Source organism: Peromyscus maniculatus, chromosome 16, assembly GCF_049852395.1.
Source record: "Peromyscus maniculatus bairdii isolate BWxNUB_F1_BW_parent chromosome 16, HU_Pman_BW_mat_3.1, whole genome shotgun sequence".
NCBI classification, from domain to species: Eukaryota; Metazoa; Chordata; class Mammalia; order Rodentia; family Cricetidae; genus Peromyscus; species Peromyscus maniculatus.
In genome coordinates this window covers 63,420,998-63,446,676 of record NC_134867.1, presented here as the reverse complement: position 1 = coordinate 63,446,676, position 25,679 = coordinate 63,420,998, and the positions used below count along the sequence as shown (strand labels likewise).

The following is a 25,679-nucleotide window of genomic DNA, read 5'->3' as shown; positions in this document are numbered from 1 at the left end:
GGGAGGGGCTCAGAATGTTTACTGTTCCCGTGGCAACGGCAGCCTTGGCTCGCAGTTGGTGACAAGAGGGTCGATGGCTAAGGATCAGGAACCTGATTGTAAGTTGTCTGTCCCCATTTTTGTGTTTGCCTGGCTTAAAGTTGATGTTTGATTGCCCGGGAAAGCCCCGTTTCTCAGAAGTGGTTTTGAAAGTAAAAGCCTTTCGGGGCTGGAGGTCAGCTCCTGGATCAGCATGGTTTGCTTGGACTCAGAGACACACGGTGTTTTCAGAAATTGAAGAAGCCGGCCATTGCTGTCCACAACCAGGACCAGAGCAAAGGACACATGTACACCAGTGTTCCACCCACTTTTTATTTTTCATTCAGTCCAGGGTCTGGCCCAGGAAACAGGGTGGGTCTTGCCACTTCAGTGAACCCATTTAAGAAAATCCCTCAGGGTATGGCCATAGGGCAACCTCATCTAGACAGTTTCCCTCCAGGCTTCCTATCGGGATTCTATGTTGTGTCAAGATGTTGATCAAAAGTGACCATCCCCATGGTGTCTGTGCTACATTGTAGGGTGTGTGTGAAGGGGTGTGGTTTTCATGTGCGTGTTAATAAGTACAGTGCCCTGGAGGGAGAGGTACGGAGGGACTCACTACACTAGCTCAGTGTTGGTTTGCTTTCTTTAAAGCTGAGCTTTGGGAAACTTTCTGTACCACACTGCTGCTGTCTTGGAACATGACTTAGAGGTCACAGAGAGGCAAGCAGTCGGGTGTATTTCTCAAAGGCTTAGTTTATTGACAACATCATTAAAGAGGGGAACAATTCACATGAAATAAATCTAACAACCTGACAATCCAGCTCTAAGTGACGACACCGAGACCCAGAGGCAGAGTTCACTCGGGGACAGTTGGGAGAGGTGGTGGCACCAAGCAGGTTGTAAGTCTGAAGGCCCAGTGCCCACAAACCCCCACGGCCACACCCACGGGTGGGCAGGACAGTGAATGGACGCTGGCTCCACTGCAGATGTCCCTTGGAGGTGTCGGTGGCCAGCTGACACTCAGTTGTGCTTAGTCAAGTCAGCCAGGGTGCCGGACACTCAGCCCCCACAGGGTCAGAGCCAGCCCATCGGCAAGAGATCTGGGGAGACTGGTCACCCGAAGGCTCTCTTGTTGCTAGAGTACGTGTATGGCTCCCGTGTGCTGAGGTGCATTGGAGACCAGCATCCGCTGAGCCTTTTGAATGAAACCTGGGTTTTTATGACCCTTCTGAGGCTTGTCTTATCTTTGCAGACCTAATTGGTGTGGTCACCTGATCCCAGGACGTTGCTGTCAGCACATCCAGATGTCAGGACAGTGAGCAGGAGAGCCTCCGTTTTGTGTCTTTATTTTGTTCTATAATGAATTCCCCCCTAAGTGCCTGCCTTGAGGGGATTTCTATCAGGGTCCAGATTAGATGCTACAAGAGGCTAAGGATACTAATCTGAGGGATAGTCAATGAATCTAAGCACACTGAGTTCGTTAATCTATTCACTTTATTCGTCTAAGTTAATTCTGTCTACGTAGTTTCTTTTCTGTTCTCCTAGCTCCGCTCAGTCCCTCCTGCTCTCAATCCCTTCTACTCTTCTCTTAGCTCTACCTAGTTCCTCCCATCGCTGTCCCCATCTTTGTTCTTTTCTTGCTGTTCTCTCATATCCATCTCTATCTAGGCCTTTTCCATCTTTTTTTCCCCCAAGTGTGTGTGTGTGTGTGTGTGTGTGTGTGTGTGTGTGTGTGTGTGTGTGTGTGTGTGTGTGTGTGTGTGTGTATCCATTCATTAACAACTTGCTAGTAAAAACTACAAAGTAAACTCTCAGGGACAAGTATTCTGATAAGGGTCACACTTGGCAAAGACTTGGTCATCTTAATTGGTGACTGACAACAGCTGTAGGTTGTCAAAAGTTCTGGCTGTCTCTTAAAGGGATAGCCACAAGGGTTACAAGGGAAGAAATGAAACCAATGAGAGATTTAAGGGAAAGGCAAAGAATATGTGTACTATTTTATGTGCTTAGTAATATCCAGATATGGTTAGTCAGTTAACAGCCTTTATCTGTTAGTCCCTGAATTTCAGGACCTATATATAATTAGTCTACTGAGCCTAAAATCATTAAAAACTGGTGTAGAAATAAATATGAAGTGTTCATTGTTCTTTGAATCAGAGTGGGGAGGAGCCTGTGGAGGAAGCTTAGGGCAACATAGGTGCTGTTGATCTCTTGAAGGACTAAGATATACCCAGGCCAGACACCTGCACTGTCACTTCCGGCTCATTGTAATTCTTCTGAAGCATTTTGATCTAACAAGGCCAGACACCTGCAATTCTGCTCTGTGAAAGTTCTATGAAGACTCTTTGTCTGGCCAATATTATTTCCCTTGTCAGTGGCTAAGGATGGAGAACAAGACCTCTAAGTGTCTACAGTCCACATGGGACAATAGACCTAGTATGAAGCACATTTTAGTATGTTTCTATTCATAAAAATTGTGCAGTTAAATAAGAAACCATCTTCTAGACTATCCACAATCATGTGTGCCCATAAGATTGAGATGCAATCATGAGAGTACATGTACACATAACATGGAAATTCACAGACCCTGACATTCTCTAGAGCAGTGGCTCTCAACCTTCCTAATGCTGAGACCCTTTAATACAGTTCCTCATGTTGTGGTGACCCCCAACCATAAAATTATTTTCCTTGCTACTTCATAACTGTAATTTTGCTACTGTTATGAATTATAATATAAATATCTATTTTCTGATGGTCTTAGGCAGTCCCTGTGAAAGGGTCCTTCTACCCTTAGGGGTCACAACCCACAGGCTGAGAAACACTGCTTTATTACCAATTGGAGGGAAAATCGAACAAGTAAGCAACCCCTGTTTACTCCCTGGCATGTTTTATGGATCACATTTTAAAGGTGACTTTTCATCCTTACTAAGGAAAATTAGAATCACACGTAAAACTTGCCTTCTAGGGGAAGCTTTGTTTATGTTGTAAGCAACACTGTCATGTGCATGCACTTCATCTCTCTCCTGGTTAGTGGTCCTTCCATTTTTTTTACTGTGATGAAAATACCCTGACAAAAAACAAGTTTAAGGGCTAGTGGGTTTTCTGGGCTTTGGATTCCAGGCAATAGTCCAGCACACCACTGAAACTAAGGGGGCAGGGACTTCAGTCACATCACACTCACAGTCAAGAGCAGAGGAAAAGGAATGCACATGCGTTTCTAGTCCTTAGTGCTTTCTCTGTGCCGCTGCAGTCTGAGACACGGAGCATAGGGAAAGGGGCTGCCCATAGTGGGCCAGTTCTTCCCACATCTGGTCAGGTCATGAAAACAACCTGGGACAGATACACCCTCAAGCCAACCTGATCTGGATTGTCCATGCTTGAGATTCCCGTCACAGGTGATTCTACTGCATTCCGTGGACAATCAAAACTCTCCAGCTTGACCTTGAAGGGTTGTGAGTCTTATGCCTAGAAGAGCACCTGTAGCTAGAGTTTTCCTGCCTGGCCCACAGTCAGGACAAATCTCTCTCACCTGCCAGTCCCACAGCTGCTCAGACCCAACCAAGTAAACACAGAGACTTATATTGCTTACAAACTGTATGGCCGTGGCAGGCTTCTTGCTAACTGTTCTTATAGCTTAATTAAAATCATTTCCATAAATCTATACCTTGCCACGTAGCTTGTGGCTTACTGGCATCTTCACATGCTGCGTGTCCTGGTGGCAGCTGGCAGTGACTCCTTCTGTCTTCCTGTTCTTTCTTTTTCTTTGTTCCTCTCCTCTCTGTTAGTCCCGCCTATACTTCCTGCCTAGCCACTGGCCAATCAGTATTTTATTTATTGACCAATCAGAGCAACACATTTGCCATACAAAACATCCCACAGCACGCCTCCGCTTTTTTTTTCAAAAAGGAAAGTTTTAACCTTAGCAAAGTAAAATTACATATAATTTGGGAATTTGGGCGAAGCTTCTCTTGCCACTTCCTGCTGGAGAAGGGCGCTGTATCTTATGGGAACACAAAGAAAATTTTAGGATTATGGAATAGTCCATGAGGCTGTATTGTCTGAGCCAGTTGCCTTCAAACTATTCTGGATGTTGGATCATCTGGACCATGGTGTCATCTGAGACCTTTCAGGGGTCTTGGCTGGTCAAACCTGATGTATCTTAATCTGAAACAAATCCATAGCCTCTGGCTTTCTGTGGGAACAAAAGCAGAGTCTCCTTTCCAAAGCAACACATCCTTACATCCAAATTTTGAAGTCAAGGTATCTTTAAAATATACATATTGGTTTAACTCAACATCTTTTACTATCAAATGTTTTTCTGCAGTTAAAAATCCCAAAGACAACACAATCCAGATTCTCTGTGTAATATTCATCTTTATTTGGCTTATTTTTTTAAATTAATTTTACTGTCTCTTTAAAGACTTTATTTTTTAAAACTATGTATTTGTTTATATAACTGTATATATCACCTTTTTAGTCTCTTTCAAGCCTACATATATTTTATATACATTGTAAACTATTACATCTGAATCTGTCTTATTGTGAATCTATTGCTTTAAACTGCAGCATTTGTAAGACTGAAATGGCGCTATGGCTGCTGGCTCCACCCACCTCAGCTTCCCAACATGGTGGTGGTATGTTTACCGCCAGCTCTGGGAGCTATCGTGGGTCTATGCTTTTATCCAAGCAGCATGTAGCCCAGAAACCTCTTTTTTTTTTTTTTTTGCTTTGTACTAGCAAAGGCTAAATCCACCACACATCTTAATGTGCCACTTGCAGAGGCCTCATTCCTGCCATACTGCAGATCAAGCGTGCACGCTACGAACCCACCAGTAGCTCAAACCAGCAGGCTGCCACTCATTTGAGAGAGACAGTTAGGAAGCTGTTTTTAGCTCCGTTTTAGAATCTTTTCTCAGGTTTTAGGTGGAAACTCTTGCCAACTCATTGGGTGCCATTTGTAGCTAGAGTTTTCCTGCCTGGCCCACAGTCAGAACAAATCTCTCTCACCCGCCAGTCCCACAGCTGCTCAGACCCAACCAAGTAAACACAGAGACTTATATTGCTTACAAACTGTATGGCTGTGGCAGGCTTCTTGCTAACTGTTCTTATAGCTTAAATTAATCCATTTCCATAAAGCTCATGGCTTACTGGCATCTTCACATGTTGCTTGTCCTGGCTACGGCTGGCAGTGACTCCTTCTGCCTTCCTGTTCTTTCTTTTCTTCTCTCTGTTAGTCCTGCCTATACTTCCTGCCTAGCCATGGGCCAATCAGTGTTTTATTTATTAACCAATCAGAGCAACACATTTGCCATACAGAACATCCCACAGCAAGCACCCATGTGCTCTTTATCCTCGGCTGCACCTGAGGTGGCCACAGGTATGACTTGTAAGGACGGAGCTGGATGCTATCTTCTTGTCCTCTTTGAAGACCCCTCCTTTCTATGAATGGCAGGCGACAGGGCTGCTTTTCCATGGGGTGGGCTCAGCTGGGGCCTCACAGCTGTGTGTCTTCTCTCCTGAGCAGTTTACCTCAAGTGGAAGCACTGTGAGACCTATGGCGTCAAGACTCTATGCAACCTGAGGGAGCTCCTGACCCGACTCCACAAGGACCACAGGGATGATATCTACGTCTACACCTCTGGACACCTGAACCCTGACAAGCTTTACAGGCCTTCCAAGACCGTCACTGAGCACTGGCACAATGCCAACAGGCCAAGGGAGCCGCGAATCTTCCCGCCCCCTGTGTCCAGAGACAAGCAGACAGCAGAGATGAGGGACGCGTGGGCTTACTTCACCATCAACACAGCCCTGCGTCCCGACGACAGCCACAACACAAGGCTGTTCAGGTATTTGAACCCACGGATGGTCACTTCCCATGTTTCCAAAGAGGGTGTCACCTCGAAGATCCCGCAGGAGGAGGAAGAGGAGGAAGTAAGGGAAAGACGCGTGCTTTCTCGGGAAAGACACAGGAAGGAAGAGCTCAGGCTGCCCGAGATGAAAGTGCTCAGGTACCCCGAGGTACCCTCCAGCCGCCAGTGCGCCAGGGCTGCCTCGGGCAGGGATGTGTATCGGTACGTCAGCTCCTACTTAGCTGGTATAACAAAGGCGGACAGATACAACAAGTTCCTGAGTTTCCAAAAAGAAGTGCTGGCAAAGGAAGGTATCCCGAAGAGTGATTTCACGGGGAGCAAGGTGGCTGAGAACCATGAGAAGAAACTGAAGGAGGTAAGCAGAGTGGGGCTCTGGGTGAGGCTCTCAACATGGGGCCGAAGTTCAGAGACCCTTCATGGGCCCAGACTCAACCTGAGTACCTCAGTTACCTGTCCAGGCAGAATGCAACAAATTTACTGGTGCCCCTCCCCCCCAGCACCCAGCACGGTCGATAAGAATTGAGGTGAATGGGGAGGTGAATTTATGATCAGCAGTATTCAGTGATCGATGGGAACAGCTTTGGAAATGCTCGGTCTGGGATACAAAATGAATGTCCGCCCTTCTCCTATAGAAGATGGGTGGGAAGAACCCGGGAAAGAGAGATGGTGCAGATGCTAGAGTGACGGGGGCATGCTGGTGGGGGCTGATGTGTGAAGTGACTGTGGATATTGGGGTTAGAGTGATGGGGGCATGCTGGTGGGGGCTGATGTGTGAAGTGACTGTGGATATTGGGGTTAGAGTGACAGGGGCATGCTGGTGGGGACTGATGTGTGAAGTGACTGTGGCCTGAGAGGGAACCTTACTGACTAGAGCAAGAATTCAGAGGAGGGGAGAAAGGGGACATCGATGTGTCAGAGAGCCAGAGCCCAGGGTTTGGAATGAGCCTACTGTGAGAAAGGGAAGGGTCTTCTGTGCATGTCTGTGGCGGGGTGGGGAGGCAGAAGATAAATTTCTGAGTGCAGGAGGCAGGGTGGATAAAGAAAATGACGGGAGCAAACACCCACGAGTGACCGGGCTCTGAGCAGCTGTGGAGGACCATCAGAGCCCCCTGGATCTACTACTGCCGAGCCAGGTATCTGGGCAAACTGTTCTGAGGGGAGCCGTGGAGACCCCACCCCCTGCAGGGGCTGACTCTGTGTCTTCCTTCTAGGAACTCCAGAAGATATGCACCTGCAACCCTCAGCAGTTCAACAGGCTGCAGGTCTTTGGGGAGGTCTTTGAGGATGTTTGCAACAGCTCTATGATCTTCGGGGACCTCCTGAAAGAGGTCAAGGTAACAGCGCACGTTCTCCTCATAATGGCTGAGAACGGTCCACAGGAAGCTGCGTGCATGAGGGATCTCGGGCCTCACAGAAATCACACAGTCCCTAGTCCACAGAGGACGTCATCCGGCAGCGACTCAAGAGAAGCTGCTTCCTGTTCTGTCAGTCCTGTGAGCCGTGGGAAGCAAGCACCGAAGTTAACTTGCTGCTTAGGCCTGTAATTTCCCACCTAAGCTTCCCAATTATGAGTTCAGAACAACATGGCATATACACTTTCAGAACTAGGCATGTAGAAGTTAGAAGTTAAGTTGCTTAAAGCCTGTGTTAATTTTCTGTTGCTGTAATAAAATACCCAAGCTACAAGCCAGGCAGGGAAGACAGTCTTTATTTTAGCTTGGGGTTCCAGAGGGGTAGAGTCCATCACGGTGGGGAGTCACAGCAACAGGCAGGGAAAACGTGGCGGCAGAAGCCGGAAGCTGGCTGATCACATTTCCATCCATGCACAGGAAGTGGAGAGAAATAACAGGAAGCAGAACCAGGCTATGCATACTTAAAGCCTGCCTTCGGTGGCTCACTCCCCCCAGCAAGGCTTCACCAGCTAAAGGCTCTATAACCTTCCTCAAAGTACCACCAACTCAGGCCCATGTGTTCAAATGCATGAGCCTGGCGGCGGTGGCGGGAGTGGGGTAGGGTGGGGGTGGCTTCTGTAAAGACAAGGGGTGGGTAAGGATGGCAGTGTGCTGCTTGTCTCCTAGGGTCCTTGCCACCTCCCCGTCAGCAGGTCTCAGAACTGCACATGGCAGGGGATAATATTGTTGTGTGTCCAGGAGTTTTACGACAGCGTCTTGAACTGGTCAGTAGCTGGTAGTGAAAACAGGGTTCAGTGGCCATTCAATTTTATAAGTTTGTGCCTATGTGCGTTTTAGCACATCGCAGAAACGGTTCATATGCTTCATGTTTGAAGTGGTTTTAACTGACATCCTTCATACCTATGGGATTTGTGCATGTGAAAAATAATCCTTGGGGCTGGGGGGATAATAGCTCAGTGGGCAAAGTGTTTGCAGGACCTGAGTTTCAATCCCCAGCACCCACATAAAATCTGGGTATTGTGATATGTATCTGGAACTCCAGTGCTGGGGCAAGTCAGATACAGGAGGATCCCAGACTTGTTGGCCAGCAAGTCTAGCGAATCTGTGTGCAAGCGTAAGGTAGGCAGTGATAGAAAAAGACACCTGATGTCAGCTCTGGCCCTTGTTGCACACATGGCCTGTGCACATGTATGTACACACTCATGTACCCCACCCCCATACACAAGCCCTTACATCAGGTGACACTGGTGTTTTTGTTTTTTTGTATTTTTTCCCCCACAGGATGAATATGAACTCTACATGGCAGCTCTTCTGGACTCCCAGCCCACAGCACAGTATAAGGTAATCACCACCAGGAAGGGCACAGAGTGAGCCTGTGCATTCCTGGCTTCATATTTCAGGAGCCGTAGGATACTCTCAACCCGGGAGTCCCCATATGTTCCTCTGCCATGCAAAATAGCTAGTGCTGTTTTAAAGGGGTGATCTTTCTATCAACCTAAAGTATTATGGGTAAAGATCTTTCCTAAACATTGCCACAGCACTGGGTCATTCCCTAACCACAGTCACCACACATGACTAGGAACATACATGGCACTGCATCAATAGCATCCTGTTGTTACCCTGCATGAGTGGATTGTCACAGCAGGTGTACCCAGAGCCACAACACAGATCATTGTCTCCTCTAGTCCCTGCAGGGTCAGTGGGTCAGCATGCCATGTTCTAATAAGAAGTGTCCCATGGGAATGACAGACAGCTCCAAAAGCTCCAAGAAGCCTTGAATTAGTAATTATCTTGTGAAGTAGAAAATGTAATTTCTTACTATAGATACACACACACACACACACACACACACACACACTATAGCATACAAGGTCACTTCTAAATTACATCTTAATAAAACACCACGTGTGGGCATTGCATTCTGTGTTCTGAGACTTTTCATGCTATTTGACAATAAGTTTTGAGGGTCCGGAGAGGTAGCTCAGCAGTTAAGAGCACTGGCTGCTCTTGCAGAGGACTCAGGTTTGGGTCCCAGCACCCACATAGTGATTCACAACCATTTGTAACTCCAGTTCCAGGGGATCTGACACCCCATTCTGACCTCCACAGGCACTAGGCATGCACGTAGTGAAACAACGTACATGCAGGCAAAACACCCATACATATCAAGATTAAATCATCAATCGATCACCCGATCAATCAATCATCAATCAAATCAGTGTTTGTAAGTAAAATCAGGACGGCACAGCGCCTGCAGTCACTGGTGTACTCTGTTCTTACTCTGAGGTGGAGCAGAAAAGGAAAACCCCACATCTCAATGGAACACCCAAATGAGGGGACTGGCGGGCTTCCAGGACTCTCTGTCTTCCCATTCCTGAAGCCCAGATGGCCACCTGATGAGGCAAAGGCCTTTGCCACCAACACAAGCCCCATTTTCTTTATGTCCACATAAAGATAGGTGGTTAAGATTGTCTATCAAATATGTGAAATGGATAGTAATGATGTACCCAGACCTTTATTCTCTGTGTGTCCCCAACCCAGCTCCACGAAGACCATGAGAGCCCTTCTTAAGAATCCTTACGCCGGGCGTTGGTGGCGCACGCCTTTAATCCCAGCACTCGGGAGGCAGAGCCAGGAGGATCTCTGTGAGTTCGAGGCCAGCCTGGGCTACCAAGTGAGTCCCAGGAAAGGCGCAAAGCTACACAGAGAAACCCTGTCTCGAAAAACCAAAAAAAAAAAAAAGAATCCTTAGGAAAATAAAATTTCATTATTGTGAAAATGATTTTACTTGGAACTTTGCCATTACTTCCCCCTGCCTCCAGCCCTCCCAATGCACTCGCTGAGTTGGAATGCACACCTGACCCCAGGGTAACCAGGCCCTTACATGGGTAACAGCCCAGGGCACCTTATGCCCTCCCTGACCACCTTACCCTTCGTGTGCCTTGTTCCTGGCAGCGGCTCCTGGCTGAAGTCAAGGGGTTGGAGAAGAGTCCTGTGCACAGCACAGACATTGACCAGGCCAAGGAGCGGCTGAGGAAGCTCGAGCAAGCTGCTCTGGAAGCCCTGGCGCAAAATGACAAGTAAGGCACCAGCTGCAGGATTCTGGTGACGTTTGCACCGATACTCACCATGACCTGAACACTCTATGATGAGCAGTACCCACTGTTGTGTGTGGCGTGCTACCTGTGCCAACGTCGTCCTGTGAACCTGGACTCTTCCACTGACAAGGGCTTGTATGACTGTGGTGCTGGACCAAATGCAGTACCCTCAGGGCAAGCCTCTTAGAGGTCTCTGAGGGATCCTCCTTGAGGACTTACTGATAGGACCGAGGGTGGCAGGGCCAGAGAGAGGGTTCTGATTTTTCGTAACTTAGAAAATCCTGTAACCTCTCTATGGCGGTGTGAAAGAACGTGGCCCCCAAAGGGAGCGGCACTATTAGGAGGTGTGGCCTCATTGCAGGAAGTGTGTCACTGTGGAGGTGGGTTCTGAGGTCTCGTATATGCTCAAGCCACGCCCAGTGAGACAGACCACTTCCTTTTGCCTGCCAGTCAAGATAGACTTGGCTACTTCTCCAGCACCATGCCTGCATGCATGCCACCGTATCGCACCATGATGATTTATTTAGTTCTGTATCCGTGTGTGCTATAGGTGTGTGTTTACACGTCAGTATGGATGCGTATTATTGCACATGCCTGTGTGGAAGCGAGAGTCAAACATTGGCTGTCTTTATCACTCTCTACCCTATTCTCTGAGACAGTCTCTCTCACTGAACCTGGAACTCACTAACTGGTTAGTCAATGAGGCCCTGGACCCTTTTGTCTCCACCTCCACGTGCTGGGATTTCAAGTGTCTGCTTTTCCCATGGATGTGAGGGATCACACCCAGGTCCTCACGGCTGCAGGGCAAGCACTGAGCCGCCTCGCCATCTCCCCTACATGTTTTTCTTCTCTTCCATCCTTCCCTTCCCTCTTCTCCCCTCTTTCTGTGTGTGTGTGTGTGTGTGTGTGTGTATGTCTGTGTGAGTGTGTGTGTCTGTGTATGTGTGTGTGTGTCTGTGTGTGTGTGTGTGTGTCTGTGTCTGTGTATGTGAATGTGTGTCTGTGTGAGTGTGTGTGTGTGTATCTGTGTGTGTGTCCATGCGGCAGTGTATGTATGGAGGTCTGAGGATAATGGATGGGTGTTAGTTTTCTCTTTCTGTCATGTGGGGCCCAGGGATTGAACTTGGGTGGTTAGGTACCTTCATCCACTGAGCCATCATGTTGGCCCTCCCATTTGTTTATAATGAATGGGTTTTAATGATATATGCAATCTTAGTGAGGAGATGCCTTTACTTGTTAACTGGACTGGATCAGGCTCTTTGCAGCCATCTTCAGAGTGCCTTCTGTGTTGGGCAGTTTGAAGATCAGTATTTATTTCTTAAGTAAAAAGACGTATGGTGCTGGGGCAGGGGAGTAGCCCAGTGAGGAGACAATTCAGATCCCTAGCACCCATGTAAATTCAAGTTAGGTGTTGTGGTTGTCCTGTAAACACATGTGGGAAGCTGAGACAGAGGATCCCCCAGTGAAGCTGGCTAGCTGGACTAGCAGAATACTTAGCTTTGGTTCAAGTGAGAGACCCTGTCTCAAAGTATGAGGTAGAGAGTGGTTGAGGAGACACCTGACATCAACCTCTGGCCTCCACACGTGTGTGTGTGTGTCACAGGCACATCTGCACTGGCATACAAGTCCACGCACATACACGTGCATGCACATGCGCGCGCGCGCGCGCGCACACACACTCTCTCTCTCTCTCTCTCTCTCTCTCTCTCTCTCTCTCTCACACACACACACACACACACACACACACACACACACACACACACACACACACACGACTTGTGTTATTAAATGGACAGAAGCAATGAAGCCCAAATAGGGGTTGCTGTTTCCTGACTGTTTTCCTATCAATTTTTAGACTCAGAAATGAACTGGAGGCAGAGAGACTGTTACTGCAGTCTGCTAAGGAAAACTCAGGTGAGTGCCTCCCAGGGCTGCCTGCTGACCTTCTAGTGTCTTCTGTGACTGTCTTGATCCACCTCCCTCACCATGCACCCACCTAATTCCTGTTTCCACTTCAGCCTCACGTTCCTCGGTCTTTGGCGGGTTCTCCTTAAATCCAAACCAAACTGTTCGGTGTTGACATGCTCTCCCCAGGGCACCCCCTCTCCCATCATTTTCATGTAGTTTCTTACCAGTATGCACTATTAGAAAGATAACCTGGAAGAGGTTCTGGTCGCCATTCACAACTGCCCCTTTCCACCTAGCCCAGAGTCTCCAAAACTAGGCATCCATTGATACTTACAGATGATGTGACTACTTCAAGAAGGAGTATCTTATTTCTTTGGAACAGTTGATTTTTTTATTAATATACTCGAGTTACCCTACAGTTATGTTATATAATATAATCATATACATATATAGTTACACTATGTTATATGTAACATATGACATCATTACACAGTGTTGAGATATTAAAAATAGTAACTGCTTTCAAAACTATTTCCAGAAGCTTCTGCTAGAAACATAAACAACGAGGACCAACTCACCCTGATTGAGAAAGTTGAGAAGAGGAGATGTGAAATCCTTGAAAAATGGGATGAAATGAATGCGCTTGAAAAACACATCAAAGAAACATTGGTGCATTCCAAAGTGATGGATATCACCGAGAATGGGATTAAAAGTGTAGAGGTACGCAAATTATCTGTGTAAATATTTACACGTGTTTTTCTGAAAGATGCTCACAGAACAGTTTGATTCTGTAACAGGGTGAAATCTAACGAAGCTTAGTCCCAAAATATGCTTTTACTTCAAAAGGTGTAGTGGCTACATAGAGCATTGAAGGCCTCACTAAAACAAGAACCAAAGTGATGTGAGTCTGTGGGGCCCTGTGAGTGCTTGGAACATGTAGACACTGCACAGAGCTTGTGTGGAATGTGACCGGATAGGGCCCCTTGTGGCTAGTTCCATGTATTTTAGCCATACTGTGTTCTTTGTTTTTAATGCAGATTAAGAATAAAAAGTGCATAGAAGGTGGTGTTGGTCTAAACCATGGGTGGATAAGTTGGTTCTCAACAGAGCACAGCGTTATCCCACTGTTCCTGTAACTGCTCAGTATAGCTACCTGGAAGACCAAGCTTATGTGTGCCCTTTGTACACAGGCCATGCATGTTGTACAAGTGCTTACAAAGGTAGGCTAGAAGAAGGGTTGTGTTCCCTGGAACTGGAATCATAGGTGGCTGTGCGCTGCCTGGCATGAGTTCTGGAAACTCTGGGCCTCTAGAAGAGCAGGAAGTGTGCCTAACGGCTGATCTGTCTTTTCAGCCCCCACACTTTGAACCAAGCCCCATTAAATCATCAGTTTTTGCTGCTGTTGTGTGTGTTACTTTATGGATGCAAGCATAGCCTGGTGATGCTGGCCGCTAGTTTCTAGATACCACTGTAAAGCAAATACCACAATTAAATGTGTTGTAAGAATTATTTGATTTCTCGGTGCATGTAAAGTTATGGTTACACTCTATGGCAGACAATCACCTGCTTAACAGCGTGCTGTTTTAAACACAATGTACCCAAATGAAAAATAAACCCTTGCTATGACATGCTGAGGTTCATCAGGACTGCTGGACACACTTGACACAGGCTTGTCACAAACCTTCAATTCCTAAGAAAAAGAAAATTTGAGAAGTAGGGTAAATCAAAGTGCATAAAGTGAAATATATTTGTATTCTTTGGTTGTTTTGAAACAGGTTCTGTGTAACCCATGTGACCACAAAGCTAAGGACAACCTTGAACTCCTAATCTTCCTGCTTCTACCTCCCAAGTGCTGGCTTATGCTTCCATTCCTGACTTCTGCATTTATATTTCACCTTGTTTCTAGTAACAGATAACTGAGGAGTTCTAGTGGACTCAGTATCTACAGGGTTTAACTCACAGGCTCTTTCCCACTACAGTGTCTCTTATTTAATGGTTTAAATAACTATTTTATTGTTTTCCTTTCTTTTAAAATATATTTTTAAAAAATAGCCAGGTGGTGGTGATGCTTGCCTTTAATCCCAGCACTCGGGAGGCAGAGCCAGGTAGATCTCTGTGAGTTCGAGACCAGCTTGGTCTACAGAGCAAGATCCAGGACAGGTTCCAAAACCGCACAGAGAAACCCTGTCTCAAAAAACCAAATAATAATAATAGTAATAATAATAATAACAAAAACAATAATAATAGTAATATAATATATCCTGATTATGTTTTCCCCTCCCTCTACTTCTTCCAGTTCCTCCCCACATGACCTCCTATCTGGATACACCTCCTTTCTGTATCTCACTAGAAAACAAACAGACTTCTATGGGATAATAGTAAAATAAAGTATGATAAGATAAAGCAAAAACTGACACATCAGGATTGGACAAAACAAACAGAAGAAAAACAGTCCAAGAGAAGGCACAAGATAAAGAGACCTACTTATTCACACACTCAGGAACACCATAAAAACACTAATCTGGAAGCCATAATGTGTAGAAAAAGGATCTGTAGTGAAAAAGAGAGAAGAAATGTAGGTGGAATTTCCAAGAACCACACAGGCTTAATATTAATTATAAATGCTTGGCCAATAGCTCAGGCTTGTTACTAGCTAACTCTTACACTTTAAATTAACCTATATTTCTTATCTGTGCTTTGCCATGTGGCTTTTCTCAGTATGGCATGTTCATCTTTATGGTGATATTTATTTGTGCTGAAATGTGATTTTATTTGTATGTTAATAAATAAAGTTGCCTGGGGGTCAGAGCTAGTAGCAAGCCATAGCAGAAGCCAGGCAGTGGTGATACACACCTTTAATCCAAATCACATGACAGGCAGATCTCTGTGTGTTCAAGGATACAGCCAGCATGGAGACACACACCTTTAATCTCAATACCAACCAACCATAGAGACCTAGAGGTCTGTATAGACAGGCAGTGACAAGGGGGTCATGTGGTTGGTTTTACAACCAATAAGAAGGCAGAACAGAGAGTCAATAAAAAGACAGACACACAGGAAGTAGGCCTCTTTCAGAGGGGAAGGACAGCAGTGGCAGTGAGGGGTAAGAAAGGGTTCTAGTCTCAGCTCTTAGCTACTGCTCTGTCCTCTTGGCTTTTAATTCTGCATTTGGCTCTGTGTTTTTTATTTAATAAGACCATTATATCTATACATCTTGCTTCTCTCTACATCTGCTTATACTCCTCTGACTCTGCCCTTCTCCTTCCCAGTGTTCTCTGTCTGGCTTTCCTCCAACCTTATCCTATCCATCTATTGGACAGTCAGCCTCTTTATTAAACCAAACACAGTGACATATATTCACACAGTGTAAAGGAATGTTCCATAAAGACAAATTCTCTAAATAAAATAAAAATAAAAAAACAAGGATTAAAAAAATAAATAAATAAAAGGAAGAGCCCCGACACAGTATTGAGACAAGGAATCTCCAATGATGCTGTTTTCTGTTGTCTGTCTACTGCTGGGCATGCAGCCTACCCTTAAGAGTAGTCTGTTTGCCCAGTGAGACTTCCTTGGAGGAAACTAAATTTTCATTTGCAAATGGTTATCAATTGAGACAACTTCTGGGCTAGGGATGGGTGGCACATGTCCAGTTTATCATTCATCTCTAGAATCCTGACTGGTGCAGACCTGTGAAGGTCCTGTACATGCTGCCTCCATCTCTGATTTTATATGCGTGTTGATCATCTTGACTCAGAGGGTTTTGTCTTCTCGTTGTCTTCCACTGCCCTTTGCTCTTACTTTTTTTCCACCTCCTTTTACATGGGGTTCTCTGAGCTCTGAAGGGAGGGATTTGATGGGGACATCTCATTTAGGGCCTGAGTGTTCCAAGGTGTCTCACTCTCTGCATGTATTTTCTGTGATTCTCTGTATTTGTTCCTATCTGATGCAAGAGGAAGTTTCTCTGATGATGGCCAAGCAAGGCACTAATCTATGAGTATAGCAGAATGTCATTGTGAGTCACTTTATTGCTACACTTTTTTTTAAGAACAGTAGTATTTGGTTTTACCCTAGGTTCCTCGTCTATCAACTCTGAGGTTCTTGGACACTCAGGTCATGTCAGATATGGAGTGGGCTTCAAATCAGATGTTGGTTGGTTACTCCTACAAACGTGGTGCCACTACTGCCCTAGCATAAATAGCAGGCAGGACACCATTGCAGATCAAAGGGTTTGTGGTTGACTTGGATAGCATGCAGAGTACCTTCCTGTACCAAAGATGCTAGCACATAGATGTGAAGGCTGTGTGTAGGCACCAGCTTGACTTCTCTGGGTTTAACAAGTTGTGTAGGTGTTGTCTTCAGCAATAGGGCCTTGCAATCAGGTTGTGGAGAGCAACCTCTCGTCTTGGCAATAGCTTCAGTTGCTTGGGGACTCCCATGGAACTCCTTTGGCCAACAACTTAATTAGATGTAACTCATTCCCGGTACTGAAAGCTTCATTTGGTGACAAGAGATGTCCAGTTGGGGCTTTGTCTCCCCCACTATTTGCCAATTCCATTTAGATCTCTTTCAGATAGGTACATATTTTAGGAACTTCTACTGTGCTAGGTTTCCATACTACCCCTCACATGGCCCTTATTTTAGCTCTCCTCCCCCATATCCCCTCCCTTGTCCTTCTCTTCCATCCCCCTCTCCACATAATCTTCCTGTTCTATCCCCAAACATCCACCTATAACTGTTTTCTATTTCCCTTTCCCAAGGAGATCTATCTGTCCCCCTTAGTCTTGCACTCTATACCTAGTCTCTGTGAGTCTCGGGCTTGTCACTTGGTTCTCATTGACTTAACAGCTAATATCTACATGGAAGTGAATACATAGCCTATTTGTCATTCTGGATCTGGGTTACCTCACTCAAGATGATCTTTTATCTAGTTCCATTCATTTACCTGAAAATTTCATGACTTTAATATGTTTTAATGGCTGAGTAATATCCCATTGTGTAAATGTACCACATTTTCTTTGTTAATTTTTTTCTGTTGAGGGACATCTAGGTCATTTCCAGTTGCTGGTAATGATGAATAGAACAGCATTAAACATGCCTGAGCAAACGCCTCTGTGGTAGGATGAAATGTCCTTTGGGTAGATGCTCAAGAGTGGTATAGTTGGATCTTGAGTTAGATCTATTCCCAGCTTCCTGAGGAACTGCCATATTGATTTCATAGTGTCTGTACAAGCTTGCACTCTCACTGGAAATGGATGAGGGTTCCTCTTACTCCACATCCTCACCAGCATAAGCTGTCACTTGTGTTTTTGATCTTAGCCATTCTGACAGGTGTAAGATGAAATCTCAAAGTAGTTTTGATTTTCATTACCCTGATGACTAAAGATGTTGAACATTTCTTTAAGTGTTTCTCAGCCATTTGAGTTTCCTCTTTTGAGAATTCTCTGTTTAGATTGGTACCCCATTTTTAATGGGTCATTTGTTTTCTTGATATCTAGTTTTTTGAGTTCTTTATATATTATGGATACTAGGCCCCTGTCAGATATATAGTTGGTAAAAATCTTTTCCCATTCTGGAGGCTGCCACTTCATCCAATTGATGGTGTCCTTTGCTGTGTAGAAGCTTTTTGGTTTCATATGATCCCATGTTGATCTTAGTGTCTATGCTGTCAGTGTTCGGTTCAGAAAGTCTTTTCCTGTACTAACGAGTTCAAGGCTATTCCTCACTTTCTCTTCTATCAGGTTTAGTGTATCTGGTTTTATGTTGAGGTCTATGATCCACTTGGAATTGAGTTTTGTGCAGGGTGTTAAGTACGACTCTATTTGCATTCTTCTACATGCAGCCATCTGGTTTGACCAGTACCACTTGTTGAAGATGCTGTCTTTTTTCCAATGTGTATCTCTGGGTGTTTTTATAAAAAAAAAAAAATCAGGTGTTCAGGTGTGTTGATTTATATCTGGGTCTTCAATTAAATACCCTTGATAAATATATCTGTTTTTATGCCAAAACCATACTGTCTTTTTTACTATAGCATTGTCTTATAACTTGAGAACAGAAATAATTAGACCTCTAGCAGTCTTTTATTCAGGAATTTTTTTAGTTGTTCTAGTTTTTTGTGTTTCCACATAAAGCAGAGAATTTTCCTTTCAAGATCTGTGAAGAATTGTGTTGGAGTTTTGATGGAAATTGCATTAAATCTGTAGATTGCTTTTGGTAGAATGCCCATTTTTACTATGTTAATCCTACTAACCTGTGAGCATGGGAGATCTTTCCATCTCCTGGCATTTCCTTCAAAGACTTAAAGTTTTAGCATACATGTCTTTAACTTGCGTGGTTTGACTTATCTCAAGATATTTTATATTATTTGAGGCTATTGTGAAAGGTATTATTTCCCTGATTTATTTCTCAGACTGTTTGTCATTTATATATAGGAAGGTTATTGATCTTTTTGTCAGTTAATTTTGTACCCAGCTAATCTGCTGAAAACAATGCTCAGGCATGTTTATCAGCTGTGGAAGTTCCCAGGTAGAATTTTCAGGGTCACTTGTGTATACTATCACATCATCTTCAAATAAAGATGCATTGACTTTTTCCTTTCCATTTGTATCTCCTTTATTTCCTTCAATTGTCTTATTGCTCTAGCTAAGACTTTTAGTACTACATTGAATGGGTATAGAGAGTGGAAACCTTATCTTGTTCCTGATTTTAATGGAATTTATTTGAGTTTCTCTCCAGTTGAGTTAATATTGCCTATAAGCTTGCTGTAAACTGCCTTTATTATTTTTAGGTATGTCCCTTTTACCCCTAATCTCTCCAGAAGCTTGTATCATGAAGGATTTTGTCAAACATATCTAATGAGATGATTATGTGGTATTTTTCTTTCAGTTTGTTCATATAGTGGATTAGATTTATTGATTTTCATATATTGAACCATCCCTGCATCTCTGGGAAAAAGCCTTCTTGATCATGGTAGATGATCTTTTTCAATGTGTTCTTGTATTATTTTCAAATATTTTATTGAGAATTTTTACATCAATATTCGTAAAGGTAATTGGTCTCTAATTTTCTTTGTTGGGTCTTTGTGTGGTTGGGGTATCAATGTAATTGTAGTCTCATATAATGAATTGGGGAATGTTCTTTCATTTCCAGATTTCCCTCAGTTGAGGTTTTCTTTATTGATTTTATTTCTGCTTTCCAGTCTGGAACTGTTTTATTCATTTACTTCCATTGTGTTTCCATTGATTTCTTGAAGGGGTTTATTCATTTCCTTCTTAAGGACCTCCATCGGATGCATAAAGGCTGTCTGAAGGTCTTTGTCTTGTGCTTCAGCTGTGTTGAGGTACTCAGGGCCTGCTGTGGTTGGCTTGTTGGGTTCTGGTGGAGACATATTGTGCTGCTCGTTTTTATTGTATTTTTATGTTGGCCTCTAGGCATCTGGACTTGGGAAGATTATAATTCTAGGTGCCGGTATCTGGTTTTGTCTTTGTTGGGTGGGTATTTTGTCCCTTGGTTTCTGTTTCCCTCTCTGGTTCTTAGGAGAATGTGGTGGTTGTGTGTTCCCTGGTAGGAAATTCTCCTAGGATCCTATAGGTGTGGCTACTCAACTGTGTTTTCTAGGTTCTGGGAGCTGGTACTTAGGACTTGATCTGGACTAGCAGTGGTGGGGCTGAGAGGGTCTACTGTTGTTGGTTGTTTTTACTCTTTTTTAGGGGGTCGCAACCCAGCTCCCAAATAAATCACTCATGGAGGCCTATTCTTATGAATGGCCTTGGCTTGGCTTGGTTTCTAGCCAACTTTTCTTAGCTTAAATTATCCCATCTACCTTTTGCCACTGGGCTTTTCCCATTCCCTTACTTCTGTAATCCTACTCTTATTCCATGCTGGCTTGCTGGTTGTGTAGCTAGGTGGCTGGCCCTTGATGTTCTCCCTTTCTCTGGCCACTAGATCTCTTTTCCCAGTTTTCTCCTTCTGTATATACTCTCTGCCTGCCAGCCCCACCTATCCTTTCTCCTGTCTTGCTATTGGCCAGTTCTTTCTTTTTAGACCATCAGGTATTTCAGACAGGCACCATAACACAGCTTCACAGAGTTAAACAAATGCAACATGAACAAAAGTAACACACCTTAAAATAATATTCCCCAACAGTCCACAGGAAGGTAGGAAGGGAAGGTGTTCCACCAGGATCTGGGAACGGGGGTGGAGAGTGAAGAGAAGCCATGACAGGTAGCCTGCTATACAGCTGGGGATGAGACTGGGGGATTAGCTATGGAGGGGAGAAGGAGGAGTGAAGATCTGAAGCTCACCTACCTGCTTCCCTGGCCCATTTGCTTCTCTGACAGGCTTGGCTGGCAGGTTCCCAGGGAGTGCCTGCTGGAGCTGGGGGCAGGATGACAGGATGAGTGTGGGAGCTCATAGAGGCTCTCTGTTAAGGCCTTGCTCAAGGTCAGAGAGTCTGAGTTTGCTTTACTCAGCAGGGCTGCATAATGGGATGATTTGGTCACAGGTGTGATTACCAGGTGTTTGGAAGAGTCTACACCTGGCTGTGTGGTGTGTTTTGATCTTGCAAAGGGGAATTCTTTTGCCTCTCCCCCTTGGCATTGTTTAAAAAGCCCTTTTGAATAAACAAAAAGGCACCTGCGTATTGATACAGGGCCCTCCTGAAACTATCCTGTGTCTCTGTCTTTCTTCTCGTCATCTAGGTCTATCTTTCTGATTTTTCCTAATTCCTCTCTCCTCTACCCAAGAACCCTTCAAAAGGTGGGAGCTAGACACCCACAGATGAGTGGGGAGGAAAGTTGGAGGAGAGAAGATCTGTGTGATCTCCTGGAGATGGGGGTCGAGAGAGACAGGAGGCTGTAGCAGAGGTACAGATAGAAGAGAATGAGGCCTCCAGATTCCCAGGGAGTCCCTGTTGGAGTGGGGGTCAGGATAAAGTGGTGGGAGGGAGGTTAGGAAAGGAGGATCTGTGTGAGCCACTGGAGGTGAGGTGGGTGGTGTGTGGAGGCTGCAGCAAGTGGTCTGTTACAGAGAAGAGGATGAGACTGGGGGATTGGATTTGGAGGAACAGAGGGAGGGAGAGGTGAAGATCTGCAGTTAGCCTGCCTGCTTTCCCGACCAGAGTAAATGCCTGTTTTAAAATGATGTGGCCCTGAGCATGCTTAAATTCATAATCACACCAGCCTCATAATGCTTGTTTAAGTTTCACAAATAGAGAAAAAGTCTTAATGTTTCTTTTAAAATTGCTTTTCGAATCATTTTCTTTCAGAATGAAGCTTTGAAGTTGGAAACAACAAACAAAATCTTAAGGAAGAAAATAAAAGTAAGATGTCTTTTTAATATGCAAACTAGTGTCAGTCTATAGAAACATCTCTCAAACTGTCTGTCTGCCTGTGTCATAGGTCACACGAAAACACATAATTTCTTCTCGTGGAATAGCTTTCTGCGATGTTAGCTGTGTCTGGCTGGCTGCAGACCTCAGCCTGGAGCCTGACTCTCATGTTCAGTGCATTCAGGAAAACACACCACGTCATGATGATGGAATGCTCCAGTCTTAACTGTTCCTCTAACTGAGCCACACACCTTGCCACTCAGAATAGCGAATAAAACAAGCAGCAACAAGGAGTGGAAGGCTCCAAACACACGTGGACAATTGCTGTTTGCACCACAGTTCTGCACACCGGGGCTGTGTGTGCCTCTGATGTTTGTGCCTCTGAGCTGTGTGTGGTGCGGTTAGCATGCCATGACCGACAGAGCCACCAGTTCTGATTCCATCCCATTGCCATTGTACATGGCCAAGATGTTGATGTTCTCGATGACTGAAGGATTTTCAAATCTCCACAGGTTATTGAAAACCAGGTCAAGCAGCTCATAAAAAAGAGTAAGATCGGCGACACAGAGAGGCAGTAAGCATCGATACCGTGTTCTAAAATACGTATGTGTGTGGTGTGTGTGTGCATGAATGTGCTTTTACACATGTGTGCAGGTGTGGCCGTAGAGGCCCCAGGTTAACATGGGGGGATTCTTTTACTCTCTACCTCATTCATGGAGGCAGACTCTCATTTGAACCCAGAGCCCACTGATACATTAGTCTCCTTGGGTAGCTCGCTCCAAGGCTCCTGTCTCCACCTTCTGAGTGTTAGGATTACAGGCAGGTTGCCTCCATGCCTACCTGGCATTTACATGGGTTCTGGGGATATGAACTCTGGTCCCTACATGTGCATGGCGTGTGCTTTGCCCACTGAGAGATCTCCTCAGCCCTATGCCAGATACTGTACTAGAGAGAGCTGGAGTAATATCACACACCTAGAAGTCGATGGAGCTTTGACAGTCCTCATGAGGGCTGACTTTAATACTCATGCATGGTCTTGCCCTGTGATCACTGACGATCTAGACACCAACATGTACATTTTCTCTACCAATACACAAGTAGTTTCATTAGAAGAAGCTAGAGGATTATGGTAAATTATCAGGGGTAGAGACCAGGAATATGAAGGTAGCATGTGGCATGGGGTGGCATTCTTGCTCAAATTGCAGGGCTTTTAAGGGCAATGAAAATTTAAAAAAAAAATCCTATGCACATCTAATCTTTCTTTCTTTCTTTTTTTTAAAGATTTATTTATTTATTATGTATACAGAGGAGGGTGCCAGATCTCATTACAGATGGTTGTGAGCCACCATGTGGTTGCTGGGAATTGAACTCAGGACCTCTGGAAGAGCAGTCGGTGCTCTTAACCTCTGAGCCATCTCTCCAGCCCATAAACTTTCAATTTAAAAAGTCAACAGGGACCAGTGAGATGTCTCAGCAGGGAAATGTACTTATCCCTCAGGCTGATGAACCTGAGTTTGATCCTTGACCTCCACATGGCAGAAGAGAACTGACCCCTATAAGTTGTCCTCTGACCTGCACCTGTGAACTGTGGCCTGGGCCCAACAGTGTCATCCTGCTTATCTAACTTCCTTTGCGTAGGGGTTTTTCCTCTGTAGCTGTTTTTAGGCATCAGGTTTGTGTTCCAAGGCAAAGGACAAAGAGCCAACCTTTTCTCTCTGAGGCTTATTTATTCATTATTTATTTATTTTGCCTGATGCAGAAAGATGGCCTTTTTCAGGGGCTTCCTCCCATATCTCATTGGCTAGCATTAGGTCCCAACATCACCCGTAGTTATAGGGAAGGGCAGAAAACAGAGACCACACTTCCCCTCCTCATGTGGTAGAGGAATGTACAAGAATGAGAGCCTGGATCACCCTCTCAGCTCCTTATGTCATGCCGGAAGTCAACAAAGGACAGAAGGACAGTAACAGTTGCTCAGACCCCACTGGGAAGCTGCTTCTCCATTCTGGCTAGAAGGTGTGTCTTCTGCACAGTATTGTCAGCCCAGAAGATGCTTTGGGGATACCTCTCAAATGCCAGAGAAGCCCTGTAGCATTCAAGGCTGAAGCTCTGATAACAAAATTACTAAAACAAAAGTTGTTGATTGCAGTCTCATCTGTTTGGGTACATGTGACCCAGAATAGATATTTACTGGGACTTGTTCTTTTCTCCCTATTGTATATGTTTTCTCATCCATTGCATTTATTTCTTGTGTATTTTTAGGGTTCTATGGGATCTCATTAAAGAATATGCAGAGTTACAAGATGTTGAAGATGACTCTTGAATATTTGGGAAGTGACATAGGAGGTCTCCACCTCCGAGTCCGCTGCCTGGACAGGTCAATGAGGATGTTTCTTTTAGTCAGCATTCACACTAATAACATCAGCGTGTTAACAGGCACACACTCCCTGTGATTCCTTTAATCTCTTTATTTGATGTACTGGCCCTTAGTTCATCTTTTATCAGTAACTTTCAACTGGACAGAACACTTTTGAATATTTAGTAAGAATGAAGATATAACCTGCTGTGATATAGACCAGCCCCATGTAAGTGTGGACATGTTTCCATATGTGCATTTAACACAATAAACGCCACACCCTTGCTGGTTACGTGCTTATTCCCGTGGCCAAAAGACCTGGCAAACAGCTGAAGGGAGCAGTGTGTTCGGCCTCATGATCTCAGGGGTTTCACTCCTTCACAGTCGGGCAGCTCGATTCGCCACAGAAGGAGCATGTAACGGAGATAATTCCCACCAGTGCTGACCAGGAAGCAGAGAGCATGATGGAAATGAAGAGTCACGTACAACAACCATCAGCAGCCCATGGAGATATATATTATTTCTAGTGGTCTACTTCTGCCAGCGTCTATCCACAGCCAGGAAGGTCCCCATAGCCTCCTCCAAACATTTGCCACCGCCTGGGGACAAGTGCCTCAAACAGGAGCTTGTGGGGGCGTTTCAGATTTAAATGGTAGTAACAGTAGTGCCCGAATAAATACCCATTTAACTAAATAATGTTTGCTCCTTGTTGGAATGTTTGCATGGTGGCTGGCACACACCTCAGTCATTTCTGAACTTGGTCAACACTTAAGATTTCTTCTCAGCTCTTTGGGTATATGTTAGTACAAGCAGACATATAAGCACGCACAAGGAAAGAATGACCTTAGTTCCTATGACCATGCACAGCAAGGATTTAAGGATGGAATGTGAGTGGTAAAGCATGAACGTGAGAGAGTCCAACCTAATTTAGAGTATTCCGGAGGGGAGGGAAGGAGGAGGGGGGAGGAGGAGAGAGAGGAAGAGGAGAGAGAAGAGAGGAGGGAGAGGGGGAGGAGAGAGAGAGAAGGAGGGAGGGAGGGACGAGAGGAAAGGAAAGAGTGTTGGTGAATTGGTTAGTTTTTTTCCCACACAAACCCAGGCGTATCTGGGAAGACAGACTCTCAACTGAGGCGCTGTCTCCATCACAGAGTGCCTGCAGGCAAGTCTGTGGGGGGGGGCATTTTCTTCAGTACTAGTTGATGTGGCAAGTCCTAGCTACCCCTGGGCAGGAAGGACTGAGCTGTATAAGAAAGAAGACCAAGTGAGCCACAAACCAACCACAGATCCCCTTCCCTGTGGTGCCTGCTTCAGTTCCTGCCTCGGCTTCCCTCAAAGGTAGACTATAATCTGCAAGGTAAAAAAATAAACAGATAAATAAAATAAAAGCCCTTCCTCCCCAGAGTCGTTTTTGGTCAGTGTTTTATTACAGCAACAGAAAAGTAAAGGAGGATAGGAAGAGGAGAGGTGGGTGAGGGAGGGGAGGGGAGGAGAGACCGGCAGGAGAGGACCCTGACAGCTGACCGAAGGCTTTATTACCATACCAGGAAAGAACCAAATTTCTGTTGCCTGCTGTTGGTTATCCAGAAGAATCCCATCAGACTCTAGGTTCCTCGGAGGTGAGGGAGAGGATGCTATGGGAGGCCTCTAGCCGACTTACTCAAATTCCCTGTGTGTGGCAGAGCTAGAAAG

General features: G+C 45.0%; 1 protein-coding gene across 1 annotated transcript; it reads left to right on the top strand.

The window, feature by feature from the left end:
* Positions 1-8: 8 nt before the first annotated feature.
* C16H6orf118 (chromosome 16 C6orf118 homolog) lies at positions 9-24,290 on the top strand. The gene is made up of 10 exons (XM_015994835.3): positions 9-98; positions 5,546-6,246; positions 7,103-7,225; positions 8,585-8,644; positions 10,259-10,383; positions 12,257-12,315; positions 12,848-13,029; positions 21,572-21,625; positions 22,147-22,208; positions 23,897-24,290. The coding sequence occupies exons 1-10, from the start codon at positions 74-76 to the stop codon at positions 23,955-23,957; spliced, it is 1,452 nt and encodes a 483-aa protein (XP_015850321.1). The 5' UTR covers positions 9-73; the 3' UTR covers positions 23,958-24,290.
* The last annotated feature ends 1,389 nt before the right edge of the window (positions 24,291-25,679 follow it).